This window comes from Dermochelys coriacea, chromosome 4 (assembly GCF_009764565.3).
Source record: "Dermochelys coriacea isolate rDerCor1 chromosome 4, rDerCor1.pri.v4, whole genome shotgun sequence".
NCBI classification, from domain to species: domain Eukaryota; kingdom Metazoa; phylum Chordata; order Testudines; family Dermochelyidae; genus Dermochelys; species Dermochelys coriacea.
This window is the reverse complement of record NC_050071.1, coordinates 39,958,474-39,973,295: the sequence shown is the minus strand read 5'-3', so window position 1 is coordinate 39,973,295 and position 14,822 is coordinate 39,958,474. Positions and strand designations below refer to the sequence as shown.

The 14,822-nt window shown below is 38.6% G+C and overlaps 1 protein-coding gene across 5 annotated transcripts in view; it reads right to left on the bottom strand.

Moving 5' to 3' along the window:
• Positions 1-773: 773 nt before the first annotated feature.
• Positions 774-14,822, bottom strand: part of METTL14 (methyltransferase 14, N6-adenosine-methyltransferase subunit) — a 33,756-nt gene continuing 19,707 nt past the window's right edge. For 4 of the 5 annotated variants that reach the window (XM_038399224.2, XM_038399223.2, XM_043513424.1 and 1 more), the window contains 4 exons: positions 12,789-12,881; positions 11,138-11,254; positions 5,982-6,192; positions 774-2,490 (listed from right to left, as the gene is read on the bottom strand). In XM_038399224.2, coding sequence (XP_038255152.1) covers positions 2,177-2,490; positions 5,982-6,192; positions 11,138-11,254; positions 12,789-12,881 — 735 coding nt within the window. In that variant the 3' untranslated portion in view covers positions 774-2,176. Of the gene's footprint in view, positions 2,491-5,249; positions 5,334-5,981; positions 6,193-11,137; positions 11,255-12,788; positions 12,882-14,822 lie in introns of all 5 variants that reach the window. The other variant, XR_006280896.1, reaches the window with a different exon arrangement.

Below are 14,822 nucleotides of genomic sequence, written 5' to 3'. Positions count from 1 at the left end.
AGCAGTTTTCCCAACTCTGCCATTCTGGCCTAAAGCAAGACATCTCAGTTCTCCTTTAAGAGTTATTTTTAGGTTAGAGTGCAGTATCGAGGATTCATTGCTCCTTTCATATTTTATGCCAGAATACTTATTCTTCAACTGTAGAGAAGGCGTGTATGAGGAAGAAGAATCAGAGGAAGAAAGCACTGGGCTAATACCACTTTCCTCCTCACCTTACAGAAGTTGTTTTCAGTGGCATGAGGGTGTCATCTGTAATGTTAAGCATGTACAATAGTCAAAGGTTGTGGCCCACAACTATTAAGCATTCTGGGCTTGTTCCAGATGCAATCTGCTGCAAGCATCACCGATGTTCAAATGAGCTACTGATACTCTAGAAAATCAAGGATTCAAGGACCCCAACTCAACCAACTTCTACTTCGAGTCACTCCTCAGCTTTGCAGATGTGAGACAGGTAGAAGTACAATGTATATAGTGGAGAGATTTATTCACCCATCACCAATTGTCATTTACAGTTATTAAAATCAGAGTCCAGTAAACTGTCCAAATTATAAAGCGTGGGGGGGAGAGAGGAGGTTGTGTGTGTGTTTAAAAAAAAAAAAACACATTAAGCAAAACAATGATGGAGATTTCATCCATTAACACAATAGAAATCTGTTCCTTTATAAAGAAAAGCTGAATTGTCTAAGCAGAAAACCAATAAAATAAAAACTGTAAAGGCAAATTGAAGAATGAATAAAACCTACATTTAAATAAAACCAAAAAATTCTAGAAAATATTAGGAAAGATGTTTATCAAAAACAATACTGAAATAAATTTCATTATTCACCGCTTTACAGGACATTCATTTAAAATTTCAGTAGATAAGAAGTACACGAGTCCCAGGGACAAATTCTAATCCCAATGAAATCCACAGCAAAATCCCTTGGACTTCAGTGGGGCCAGGATTTGTTCATATGCATCAAGTACTGTACAACTGATTTACAGAGCTGGCTTATCTAAAAACAAATACCACAGTTACAATAAAGGTGAATCACTTTCTCTTTCAAAGTTGTATTCTGAAGCTGATTTTCTATAAGACATTCTCGTCCCCACATCACTTACTATTTAAAGATCCACTGGCAAAGCAAAGCTTGAAACACAATTTTTCAATCTCTGAGCATTATGTTTGCAGGTGGAGTTTATCCAGATTTCTCTGGAAGCACTTTCCCTCTTTATGGCTCTCCCACCTTTCCCCAAATACTACCTCCACTGGGGTGGTTTCATTATTCATACTGCATTTATTTTGTAATAAAACTTGGCTTTCCCTAGTCACGAATAAGACAGTAAACAGGCAAAGGGCAAGATTCTCTACGTTAAATCAATGCATGTCTACGTAAACAAAAGTTCTAGATCAAATATGGATGACTGCCACTTTTTGCTTTCCATGAAGCATTACAAGTGACAACATAGAATTGTTTCTGTTTTTTCAGTCCAAATATCAAAGATAAAAATGTTTTAAATATATTTGACAAAAATAAAAATACTACAAAACTAGTCCCAGGAAATACTGGGGAAATTTAAAACAAATAGAAAAAAATAGAGCTCTATTTATTCAATATTACTCCTCTGTTTAGTTATGAATATAGGGGAGGAAGAAATAAATGTTATTATAGACACCATTTTTCCTTCCATACATACAATGCAAGTCTGTATTATCATGTAAATTCAAATTGCATCTCTCAGTCTTGACCCATCATATTGATAACGGAAAGAAACGGATACCTACACAAAAGGTAAGGGGGGGGGAAATCTGTTCAGCATTTAAAAAAAAAATTCAGCTTTTTTCAAGTTGGAAAAGATCAGAGCAAATGACTCCTCTTCAAATCCTATTCATAGCTTGGGGAGATAACCCCTTCTGATGTTCCCAGGCTGCTCTGACCTCCTTCCTGCTGAATGAAAGCTGCCAGGAGGCTTCTCAGCTCATTGCCATCAGGTGCTAGATCCTAACTGCCAAATAAGGTGATGTGCCAGATGTGGGCAGGCAAAGTATCTGGAACTGCCTGCAGAAAGCACACTCAATTAAAAAAAACATCTGGATTGAGTCCCCGGAATGACTCATCTTGGTGAAAACTGGACTAAAAAGATATGAAGAAGAAGAGGCATAGAACCAGAGGGAGAACTAATGACTCAAATGTAATCAGCGTGGGGGGAAGCCTCCCCTGTGGGTACCTCCGCGGCCCCCTCTGAATCCACCCCTTTCACCCCGGAAATTAGTTCTATTCCTCTCTCTGCCTCTCTCTCCCCGGCCAGCTGAAGTCCCGCCTCTTCCTCCTCCTCTAGGAGCTCCACCTCCTCGGTCCGACTTGGATTTTGGAGGTGGTGACTTAGGTCGAAGTCGCTCAATCTCTTCTGTACAACCAGTCAGATTGGAATTTGGAGCAGTGAAGTAGGAAGCATAGGTTTCTGCATTAAAGTTACTGTTTGTGAGGGTGGGTCCCACAGTCAGCCAACCTAAGGAAAAAAAAAACAGAAGATAAAAAGTTAGCAAGAGCAGCAAACTGAATTTTATGCTTTAAGGACAGACTTGTTTTTTCTTAACATCTTCATGTGGACGCTGGATAAAGCTCTGAGTTGATAGCAATGTTTTCTGAAAAACAGTTTTGTTAGGTCGATAAGGAGAAGCCAACAGTGAACCCTTCTAAAAAAAGAAGTCTGCATGGGAAAGTTCCCAACTTAAGGAAATGTGAACATTTCAGTTTGAAATTTACACTGGGTTGAGTGACAAGGCAGGTGAGGTAATATCTTTTATTAGACCATGTTCTACTGGTGAGAGAGAGAAGCTTTCGAGATCCACAGAGCTCTTCTCTTTCATCAACAGAAACTGATCCAAAAAAAAAAAAAAAAAAAAAAAAAAAAAAAAAAGACATTATCTCACCCAAGTTGTCTCTCTCCTATCCTTGGACAAATACAGCTACAGCAACACTACAAACAACTTGATTGAGCTGGCATGTATGTGAATGCGTAGTCCTTAAATTGACTAATTTACTTAAGAATGAAAATACCACTCGAGAAAATGAAGTTACCAGAAAGATATTCAAGTTTAAGTCTGTACTGTACCTCATGACACTATGAGCTATAAGTGGTCCAGTACTTCACCCACTGAAGAGAATTCCTGGAAACTGAACTTCCAGTTATATATCACTTACTAATGAGAAAGACAAGGTTTAGTGGACTGAGTGCTAACAACAAGGAACAAATTGAAATCCAGGCTCTAAAACTAACTTCCTGACCTTTGCTGGGGCAACTAAAACTTTGCATCACTCCCCCCCAGGTCCCAACTTTAAAATAGGGAATAAAAATTCTGGGTTAGGTTTACATCCATCAGTGTTGTGAGGATTTGTTAGTAGTTGTTTGCAAAGCAGTCTGAAGATGAAAAATGCTACTTAAGTGCTAATCATCACTGGCGAGCAAAAGTGTGCTCTGCCAATTTTTGCCATTGCCTGAACTAACAAAAGAGATGGGCCACTGTTATTCTACTGAGCTAAATATATTGTAATTAAGCGTACAATACTGTTCCAAAGAACATGAGGGTCTGTCACTAGCTTAAAATACAGAAGCAGTCCAGTAGGTGACTAGAACACGAGATTAACAGAGAGTTATGTGAATCTCTGCAGTACAGTCAAAAGAAGCCTCAAGGGTGCAATGTTCTCTCTTTCTCAAAGAGATGTAAAACTAAATTAAGACCGAGAACACCATCTAGAGAACAGTGGAAGGCTGACTAGATATAACAGAAGTTGGTCAGTAATAGATATAACTTGCTACTGGAGAAGCCAGGGCTACATGTTTGGAGTGTATTGTTTGCAGTTGTTGTACCATTCTTCTTCCCATCCCAGATGGACTAATTTTGTTTTTAATAATAAAAGCAAGCCTTAGCTCTTACAAATCACAAGGCATAACATGTCTGTATAGTGTAATGCACTTCCCTAGTTTAGTCGAAATTAGTTCCTTCCATTTACTGCAAACACATTGTTTTAATAAGAAAGCTACTTAAAAAGAGTCCATAGCAATTGAGATCGCAGCTTTGGAAGTTCCCTCGCAAATATGCATTTTCTTTTTAATAAATGTGTTACTATGCTGAACAAGCTGTTTAATATCCAAAGCTCAGAGTAATGGGATACACAATCTTAGCACAGTCATTAACTAGGGGATAACATTCAGTGACAGCTGGAGTCAGCTGATTTTAAACTATCTTAAGAATGGTAACCATTCCTCTGGCAACTACAATGCTTTTTTAAAACCAAATCAAGTTAGACTGCCAAAATCCACTTTGTATAAGGTGGAAATAGCATCTACTAGTGTTGCAAAACTTGGTAACAAGTGGGCACGAGAATGAATTCTACTCTAAGTCAACATGTTTTTTCTAGTGAATCTTCATTTCATTCAGGAAAGCAATGAAAGGAAGGGCCCATGACAGAGGAAATGTGCAACATTTTAGACTGAAAGTAACCTCAAAAAGGTCTGATGCATGCACTGGTAACTTCTAGACTAGGCACGCAGTGGCCCTTGTAGTTTTAGGCTTGGAGCCAATACAGGGACGTGCCAAATTGCTGGCAATGCCATTCAAGCTCACATGGCTAACCAAGGTAAAATAGTTTTCAGGAAAGAAGCCACACATGTGTCATGATTCTGACAAGGTGTAAAAGGCCATCATAGCAGTCAAAGTATTTTAACTGACATTAGCTCAGCAATAATGAGGAAGAAAACTTAGAGCTGGTGAGGACGTTGATGTATGTTAAAAGAAAGGCATCCCTCTCCCTCTAAAAGCAACAGCTGCCACAGACTTTCCAGATTCAGCTACTTTTTAGTGATTGCTTGGTTGGTCATGTGGGAGGAAATCCGTTCTTAATTTACTTGAAATCCATCACCTGGCCTGGGACACATCTGTTTTAAAAGCTCTTTAGGATATTCACACAGATGAGAATTTAGAGCCAGCAGTGAGTGTTATTTTCTGCCTTGCACATGATAAAGACATTCACTTTCCAAAGCTGCTATGGAGTTTGGTCTTCTATTTCTTTTTTAAAATGAAGTCTGACAACAGAGGAACAACATATCAAAATGACTTTAAAAGGTATAATGTGTTTTGGAACAGTTTAAGCACAGACACATTATACTAATAAGTTTGTACAAAAAAAGTTTGTAAATCTGGAGTTATGGCATTTTGTTCATTTTTAAAAGTAGACATATCTGTACATTTTTAAAGGACAACTTACTAGTAAGCAGTGCTAAGCTGGATTCTTGGTCTGTCGCTGTACCCCTCACCGGTAGCCACATGAGCAGCAGCAGAAGTTATAACCCTAGAAATAGAATAACCTCCATACACCACTCCAGCAAGGGAGGGGAAGGTACATCCCTTTATTTGTGTGTATACTGTTCCATCTATAGATACACACCCTAATCTCCACTTGCAAGTGCCTCTCCTATTCTATCAGTAGTGGGCGGGGAGCGGCAAATAGCCCACGACTAATACTAGGGTACAATTCCTATGCTTCTTCACTGCTGGCAGAGTTCCCCAAATATGGCAAGTGGTGGAATGATTCCCCATTTTCCCTGCCACCTCCCCTCAGCCTGCACTCTCCACAATCACCAGAGTGGAAATCTTGTTTGCAAGGTGGAAGTCTTCTGCCCAATAGATCCTAAGTCCTCCTGCTGGATGAGCTCCATGTTGGAATCACAAAAGCCACAAAATTTACTGTTGGCCACATGCCTTCTTTCAGTCAGATAAGGATTACTGAAATCCCTTTTATTGGACTCTAAGGTTAACATGACGTCTGTAACTACTACAAACCTCGGCAATATAAATGTACATTAGACTAAATTCTATTTTATATTAAGGTTTTCTTTCTGAAATCATGAAATTCCATATTATATGGAAGTTATCAAGAGAAGGGACAATCAGATTAAGTGAACTTTCACCTATTTCAAAAAATAAATAAAACATCTACCTGGTCGGATTGTACTATCCCTTCCAAAAAGATGAAGGCGTCTTCTTCCAAGGCAGAAATGTTCAATGATGTGAAAAATCTCTACAGGTTTTTCTATGTTGCCAATCTCAGGTTCTTCTGTGATAATTAAGTCAATATCAACATTAGCATGGATGAAGTCACCATCTGTACTGCGGCGGACTGTTCCTTTAATACCCATAAGGCAGTGTTCCTAGACAGAACAAAACAAAAAATAAATTATGGAGGGTGTCTCATCCTGACAGAATCCAAAGCCCATTACAAACCATATATGTACAATGCAATCATCTCTGGATTTTGAGAACTGAATAGTGCACAGCACAATAAAGTGTAGAAAATGTTCTAGAAAAGCCACATGGCAAACTCCTATCTTTATGATAATTATATAGGACTGACCCCAGTATGAACTGTTTTTAAAGGTCTTATCCAAAAGAATGGAACAAAAAGAAAAGGTACCAAAAACCCTTCTAAAAACAATGAGAAAAGAGATCCTAATTTAAAGAGTTTCTGATTGTGGTCCATTTTCTGAAAGTCACACAGTGCCACAAATCAAATTATTCATGGTCTGAAATAGGAATTATGGACTCTAAAACTGTTTCAGATTACTACTAAAAGGGCAGAATCATGAAGAGGTCTAAGGTGGAAGAGAGTCCTTAACAGATTTCTTGAATCCAGTAGAGTGCAAGCTGGTGCTACAAACAGTACAGAGTCAGACAGCTCAATGTTGTTTCTCCTTCATTTTATTATGCATTGGCACAAACATTTTAAATCATGATGCTAAATTAATCTGTGAAAAGAAGATTACATAATTTTTCTCCTTTATGGCCATGAAAGGATCAAACAATAGAAATGAGAGTAACAGCCAGTCTTTTACAAATTTCTTTTCATAGTATGCCTTTTACAAAGCTGGTCTCCATCCACCAATTCCTTCCTATAGCCACCATAGGTGTACAAAAAAATAAAACCAGTGTGAAGTGATTAGTGCAGTTTGAATCAAAGAACAGTATAATGCTTGAATTAAATGAAACAAGCACTATGTTTCTTTTTCTTCTATAACATAATAGGAAGTGACCAACAGAGGCTCTACAAATGGGGAACCTCCTTACTGGATATGAGAGGAAATGAGGGCTGTGCATATTAATGTCAGAGTTCTGTTTCTGTGAGTACTATATTCCAAATGAGAAAATTTTCCTCAGATCATAAAACACTGATTTACTAAGCATCACCAGATGGTTCTCAAAAATCGCAGACAGTGTATAATCATTTCCATATTTTTGGCAGACGGGGTAGGGGCTAGAGATCGACTGAGAAGAAGCAAAGAAAAACTATCCAACATACTGAGCTTACTGACAGCACTTACGTTTTAGGTTTTACCATTTCTCAGACAAATATTTAAGTAGAATAGGATGGAGCACAGAAAATCCCTAGGCAAATCACCCATCATGCCAAGATTGATAAACCTGGTTTTTACCAGCATATCAGTGAAAAACAACCTTTCTAACATAGGGAACACGGTTTATAAATGCCACAGGTATATATTACATTTAAGTAATATCTTTCAATGGAGGTTGTATCAACTTTTTGTCTTAAGTTTTGACACTTGATACTGTATAGAAATACTATCAGTGAATATTCCCTTCTTCACATTTGACAGAGAATATGAACTTGGCCATCTAACAGATCAGAATAAAATTGGCTCTAATTTCCCACATATTCTTGTTATATAACCAATTCTGACACCAACCTTGATACCAAATTCATGTATACACAACATTACACAGGCAAATTCTTAGTTACCAGCATCAACAACCAAATTCCTTTGACAAAACGACATGATCTATCTCCAATGTACATAAAACCCTTATTTTTATTCATGAAAAAGTTGTAAAACATCTGGCCTTTAACTACCATACACAAAAAATATACACCCACCCATATTTACGTTAGAAAAGCATATAAAGGACTGGTCCAAAACCCATTTAAGTCGAAGTAAAAGTTGGATCACAACTAAAATAGTAATAATCATGGAGATTCTGCTTAATGATCGAAGCATATCAATTGGTGATCAGGTTAGTGAAATTTTAAATTGTTATAAGCCAGGCATTGAGAGACAGCTCCCTGTAATCACTAAAACAAATGTGTTCGATTACTATGTTAAATGAAATATCCTAAAACAGTTCCTAACGACTGTAGCCTATTTATGATTACCACTACAACTCTCACATAATACGTTAAGCTTTCTAACCTATAACCTACTCTTACTACACTAATCATTCAAAGACGCATTTAATTTAGTCTACATCATCAAGTAAATATTTAAATTTGAACCAAAGTTTATCGTGCATCCATATGCAGTGAAAAGCCTCTTCCTTGTAGGACACTGGGAGATGGCTGTAGTCCTTAAGATCAGGTTTCAGAGTAGCAGCCGTGTTAGTCTGTATTCGCAAAAAGAAAAGGAGTACTTGTGGCACCTTAGAGACTAACAAATTTATTAGAGCATAAGCTTTCGTGAGCTACAGCTCACTTCATCGGATGCATTTGGTGGAAAAAACAGAGGAGAGATTTATATACACACACACAGAGAACATGAAACAATGGGTTTATCATACACACTGTAAGGAGAGTGATCACTTAAGATAAGCCATCACCAGCAGCGGGGGGGGGAAAGGAGGAAAACCTTTCATGGTGACAAGCAAGGTAGGCTAATTCCAGCAGTTAACAAGAATATCAGAGGAACAGTGGGGGGTGGGGTGGGAGGGAGAAATACCATGGGGAAATAGTTTTACTTTGTGTAATGACTCATCCATTCCCAGTCTCTATTCAAGCCTAAGTTAATTGTATCCAGTTTGCAAATTAATTCCAATTCAGCAGTCTCTCATTGGAGTCTGTTTTTGAAGCTTTTTTGTTGAAGGATAGCCACTCTTAGGTCTGTGATCGAGTGACCAGAGAGATTGAAGTGTTCTCCAACTGGTTTTTGAATGTTATAATTCTTGACGTCTGATTTGTGTCCATTCATTCTTTTACGTAGAGACTGTCCAGTTTGGCCAATGTACATGGCAGAGGGGCATTGCTGGCACATGATGGCATATATCACATTGGTAGATGCGCAGGTGAACGAGCCTCTGATAGTGTGGCTGATGTGATTAGGCCCTATGATGGTATCCCCTGAATAGATATGTGGACAGAGTTGGCAACGGGCTTTGTTGCAAGGATAGGTTCCTGGGTTAGTGGTTCTGTTGTGTGGTGTGTGGTTGCTGGTGAGTATTTGCTTCAGACTGGGGGGCTGTCTGTAAGCAAGGACTGGTCTGTCTCCCAAGATCTGAGAGAGCGATGGCTCGTCCTTCAGGATAGGTTGTAGATCCTTGATGATGCGTTGGAGAGGTCTTAGTTGGGGGCTGAAGGTGATGGCTAGTGGCGTTCTGTTGTTTTCTTTGTTGGGCCTGTCCTGTAGTAGGTGACTTCTGGGTACTCTTCTGGCTCTGTCAATCTGTTTCTTCACTTCAGCAGGTGGGTATTGTAGTTGTAGGAATGCATGATAGAGATCTTGTAGGTGTTTGTCTCTGTCTGAGGGGTTGGAGCAAATGCGGTTATATCGTAGCGCTTGGCTGTAGACAATGTGATACCATTGTGATATATGCCATCATGTGCCAGCAATGCCCCTCTGCCATGTATATTGGCCAAACTGGACAGTCTCTACGTAAAAGAATGAATGGACACAAATCAGACGTCAAGAATTATAACATTCAAAAACCAGTTGGAGAACACTTCAATCTCTCTGGTCACTCGATCACAGACCTAAGAGTGGCTATACTTCAACAAAAAAGCTTCAAAAACAGACTCCAAGGAGAGACTGCTGAATTGGAATTAATTTGCAAACTGGATACAATTAACTTAGGCTTGAATAGAGACTGGGAATGGATGAGTCATTACACAAAGTAAAACTATTTCCCCATGGTATTTCTCCCTCCCACCCCACCCCCCACTGTTCCTCTGATATTCTTGTTAACTGCTGGAATTAGCCTACCTGCTTGTCACCATGAAAGGTTTTCCTCCTTTCCCCCCCTGCTGCTGGTGATGGCTTATCTTAAGTGATCACTCTCCTTACAGTGTGTATGATAAACCCATTGTTTCATGTTCTCTGTGTGTGTGTGTGTGTGTGTATATAAATCTCTCCTCTGTTTTTTCCACCAAATGCATCCGATGAAGTGAGCTGTAGCTCACGAAAGCTTATGCTCTAATAAATTTGTTAGTCTCTAAGGTGCCACAAGTACTCCTTTTCTTCAGACGTTCTTGTCAACTGTTGGAAATGGCCCACTTCAATCATCACTACAAAAGGTTTTCTTCCTCTCCTCCCCCGCTCTCCTGCTGGTAATAGCTCATCTTAAGCGAACACTCTTCTTACAGTGTGTATGGTAACACCCATTGTTTCATGTTCTCTGTGCATATAAATATCCCCACTGTATTTTCCACTGAATGCATCCGATGAAGTGAGCTGTAGCTCACGAAAGCTTATGCTCAAATAAATGTTAATCTCTAAAGTGCCACAAGTACTCCTTTTCTTTTTTCTATACAGGACTAATCTAAATCCCAGCCCAATTTCCATCTGTTATTTGAGCAAGTAATGAGAGGAAACATTTGTGAAGCCAGCATTTGCTCATGTAACATGTATCATTTACATTTCAATAGTGGTTTTTAAAATCTGACAACCTAAAAGTGAAAAAACAATCAACTCTACCAACAGGTAGGCACAATGAAAACAATACAAAATTGGATCCAGCTTTCATCTTCCTGCAGGTTGATAGAATGGGAAAGCATTTCTATGATTCCCTTTCCTGTCTATCAACATTTCAACGAGACTTGAATGAGTAAGAACATTCAGAAAATCATAAAAACTTCCTAAAGCAACATTAAATGTGGATGATGACTGTATATTTAATCAAATTGAGTAAAGAATCTAGAATTGATGAAAAATTAATTACCCGTTCTGTGAAAACCAATCCATGCAAGAAAGTAAAAGAAATCTAAAATCCTAGCACCCATTTTTCTGAAACTACAGAGACCACCAATTGCCATAGAGCACCTGGTGTTTTTTTTAGATCAACTGAGGAGGGAGGAGAAAAATTCAGCCAGAGCTGTACCTTTGTTCTTTGGAAAACAGCTTTAGGATCCAGAGTCTTGGTCTTTCCAGGATTGTTTTTATTGGTTTTAATCCAACAAATATCTTCACATCGTCTGTAACCCCACTTGCGTAGACACTAAAATATTTCAAACAAGAATAGTTACAATTATATCAAATACCGGAACAATGTATTTAAGAATTAAGATAGACTTAGTAAGATGTAATAGGTTTGTCTTCTGTGCTTGTTTGAAGGAGGGGGTCAATCATCAATATACGAAACACTTATCTCCACACTTTAATTTTAACCATGTTCTGAAATCAAGTTTCCAAACATTGTTTGCATTCATACTATCTCGTGTGTCTACATCACCCTTTTCTGGAAGTCTCACACCATCTCACTGTTTGGTGCAGCTCCTATGGAGCACTTGTGTAGCTGGATACTGGCGTTTTTACCTCTGTGACAATGACTTTGCTCAGAGCAGGTCTAAACAACGCAGTGGTGAAAATGCAGACAGCTGTTTTAGTTCTATCTAAAGCAATGCTCCCATTGTTGCTACCACTGGGACAGCTGCATGGTAGTTCAACAGTGGGTGACTGCACAAAAACAAATGTAAACAAGGACACAAATGTTTACAAGTGCTATAATAGCTCTCTTTAAAAACTGCTACAAACCTACTTTGGAGGGAGGAAATGGGAGTCTAATGCCCAGTGTCTGCTAGCACAGACTGAAAAAAACCATCTACTCTGAAACTGTGCTGGCTATTTATCACATTTGAAAACTACTTAACTAACATACTTTTGCTTCAATGTGACCAGAATCAAGTATGCAGCAAAAGTTATTCAGTGAGCCTGTATCAAAAGAACTTAAATAAAATGTACTGTATAGAAAGAAATTAATGGCTATATACTGCCCTTCATTTGAATACAGAACATCTCATTGGCCTTAACTTCTCCCCCCTTCAGTACCACACACACACACACACACACACACACACACACACACACAATTACTCTGTTCAGCTAACTAAGCTACACTGTAAGAGAGATGAAAGATTTTAAAGATCAAAAACATTTCTACAGGGAACAGGATAAAAAAATGTAACAATAAATAAGAGTACGCCTGAATTTAGGGTAACTATATATAAAAATTACTGCATAACAATAAAATAGTCATGCTCTAACTTTATACAGCTCACTAAAAACATTAAGAGCCTAAATTCAACCTGTTTAAAAAAAAATAAGGAGTCTAACATGCAAGAGTTTCTCGAAATTGTGATATGACAATACTGGTGCCATCCTGAAAACGTTCACTGAAAAGCACACATTCTACTAGGATTTGTTTGGCTTTCTGTACAGACAGTAATGTAATCACCTAGAATAAGGCATGCTACTACCACAGCAGCCACGAACAAACTAGAGCTAAAACAGTAAGGTATCTCTTTGGAGACCACAGATGTATTCATCCTCAGATATCTACAGCTACCCATAAGGAAAATAAGTGTCTAAGGATTAATGCCGGATTAATTTCCCCTCTGCATCTGTCACAGTAACAAAAAGCCTGTCAACATTTAAAACTGAGGAGTCTATGCACAGAGAAGAGACCATCATAGCGTTCTTGAGTAAATATTTATTTTGTCTCAGCCTAGGTTTAGTTTAAAATATGTTCTTACCACTCTGCCAAGATCCAGACCCTCCCCTGAGCCACACCACAGAAAGACAAAAGACCTTGGGGCTGCAATCTCTTCAATTTCCAGTTTCATAATCTATAAAAACAGAACGGAACAAAATGTTAAATGTTTTCTGAATTAAGATTTTGTTTAATATATGTAGTATGATCACAAATTATATCAGGAACAATATCTAACATTGCCACCACAACCTTAAGAATACATATTACTGGTGTTAATCTAGACCCTCATTCTCTTCACTGGTGCTACTTTTAATACATTTGCTGGAGAATGGATTTTGTGTTATTTTGCCAGTACCCAATCAGTGCCATCCATTCCCACATGTTCTGTTATTCTTCACGCTGACCTGGGCCATATACAGCAATCAGAACATTTTAGAACAGTGGTCCCCAAAGTGTGGGGCATGCCCCCCCAAGGGAGGCCACAAAAACATTCGGGGGGGGGGAGGGGGAAGGCGTGTGCAGCAAAGCCCAGGCCAGCCCCCATGGGGGCACCCAGCCCCGCTCCAACCCCAACTCTGCCATGCCCCAGCTTCATCCCTGCACCCAACTCCAGTTCTGCCCCCAGCGTCAGCACCTGGCCTCAGCTCCATTCCTGGTCGCAGACGCAACCCCAGCCTTGGCCGCCTTACTCTTGTCCATCCTCCCCCCTCTTCACCTAGAGCCACAGCCCCATGGGGAGTGGGGTGGGAAGGGGTTGGGGGGGGGATGCATGACCATGAAAAGTTTTGGAACCACTGTTTTACAATGAAAGTAGGAGAATGGTCAGCACTACTCAATTAAAATGAATGCACTACCACTGCTTCAGCCTCTTTTGGAAACATTAATACTTGTTGGCCACAGTGATAAGTATGCAACTTTAAATAAATCAAATCTACACAGAAGAGAAATTTATAGATTTAAAGTCCAAAAAATATATCTATAGCCAATATACAGTTTTCTTGAAAACATGAGATTATCTTAGTCTCATCTCTTAGCAGTTTAAACCCAGAAATACTCTGCTTCACTTATCTAAAACTGGTCACAAGACTTAGCCAATACATAGGTAATTTATATGAGAGGCATTCCTTTCATTTCCAGGTTTAAATAGAAAAAAAATATCAAAATCGAGGCTCAAAAAATAAGAGTAACATTTAGAGTGAAACAACTTCAGATGTAATGACTAACAGATGCATGCAGGTTGAAGGGATTCATCTGTAACTTGCTAATACATCAAACCAAGTCTCATTTACTGCAATGGCAAAAAATAATGCAACAGGAACTATTGCAAAATAAAATAGTGAAACTTATAACAAGTTGCTCTCCTTGTACACTTTGTTTTTTCTTCTAGATTATTTGATGTGTTATGTTTCTCAACTGCTTCAATGTTTTTCTTGATGAATCCTAATACTGAAGTCTATTATCATGGGTATGGTATGACTGTTTCAAACTCATTCATTACAGTTGGATGCAAGTTTGCTTCTCCGTTACCACTTGCTTCTCCGTTATTTTTGCCTTTCATGTGTGCCCACTGAACATCTCCATGTCTAGATTGGTATGCGGCTCTTTGTCTGAAAGGAAGCCATAGCTGTGCTCTTAAGTCATGACAAACAACTGAGATGGCCATAGGTGTGTAAAATTAAATGACAAGACACTAGGGTAACAGAACTAAGTCTCAAGACCCCATCTGTTTTCCTCAGGAGGTTAACATATGAGATAACTGAGGGAAAATTATGTAGTTCAGAGCTAATTGAGATTAAAACAAGGTGATTTTCTTCTTCATTATGTTGGAGTGGAGGGCATTTTAAAAAAGTGTATTTTATGTCTAATTTTCCTAGTACTAACATAGGCAGAGTACATACATTTAAATAAAATAAATACTACAGTAAACATGAGCTGAAAATGGGGGAAAAAAAACTGGATTTATATAATTTTTGCTTCTTTATCATATATAAAGTCTGGAAAGTTTTATCAAGGGGCTTCCTTCTTTGTTTTTTTACATTAGAATCTCTGTTCTTGTCTACCTTGGAAAAGTCTA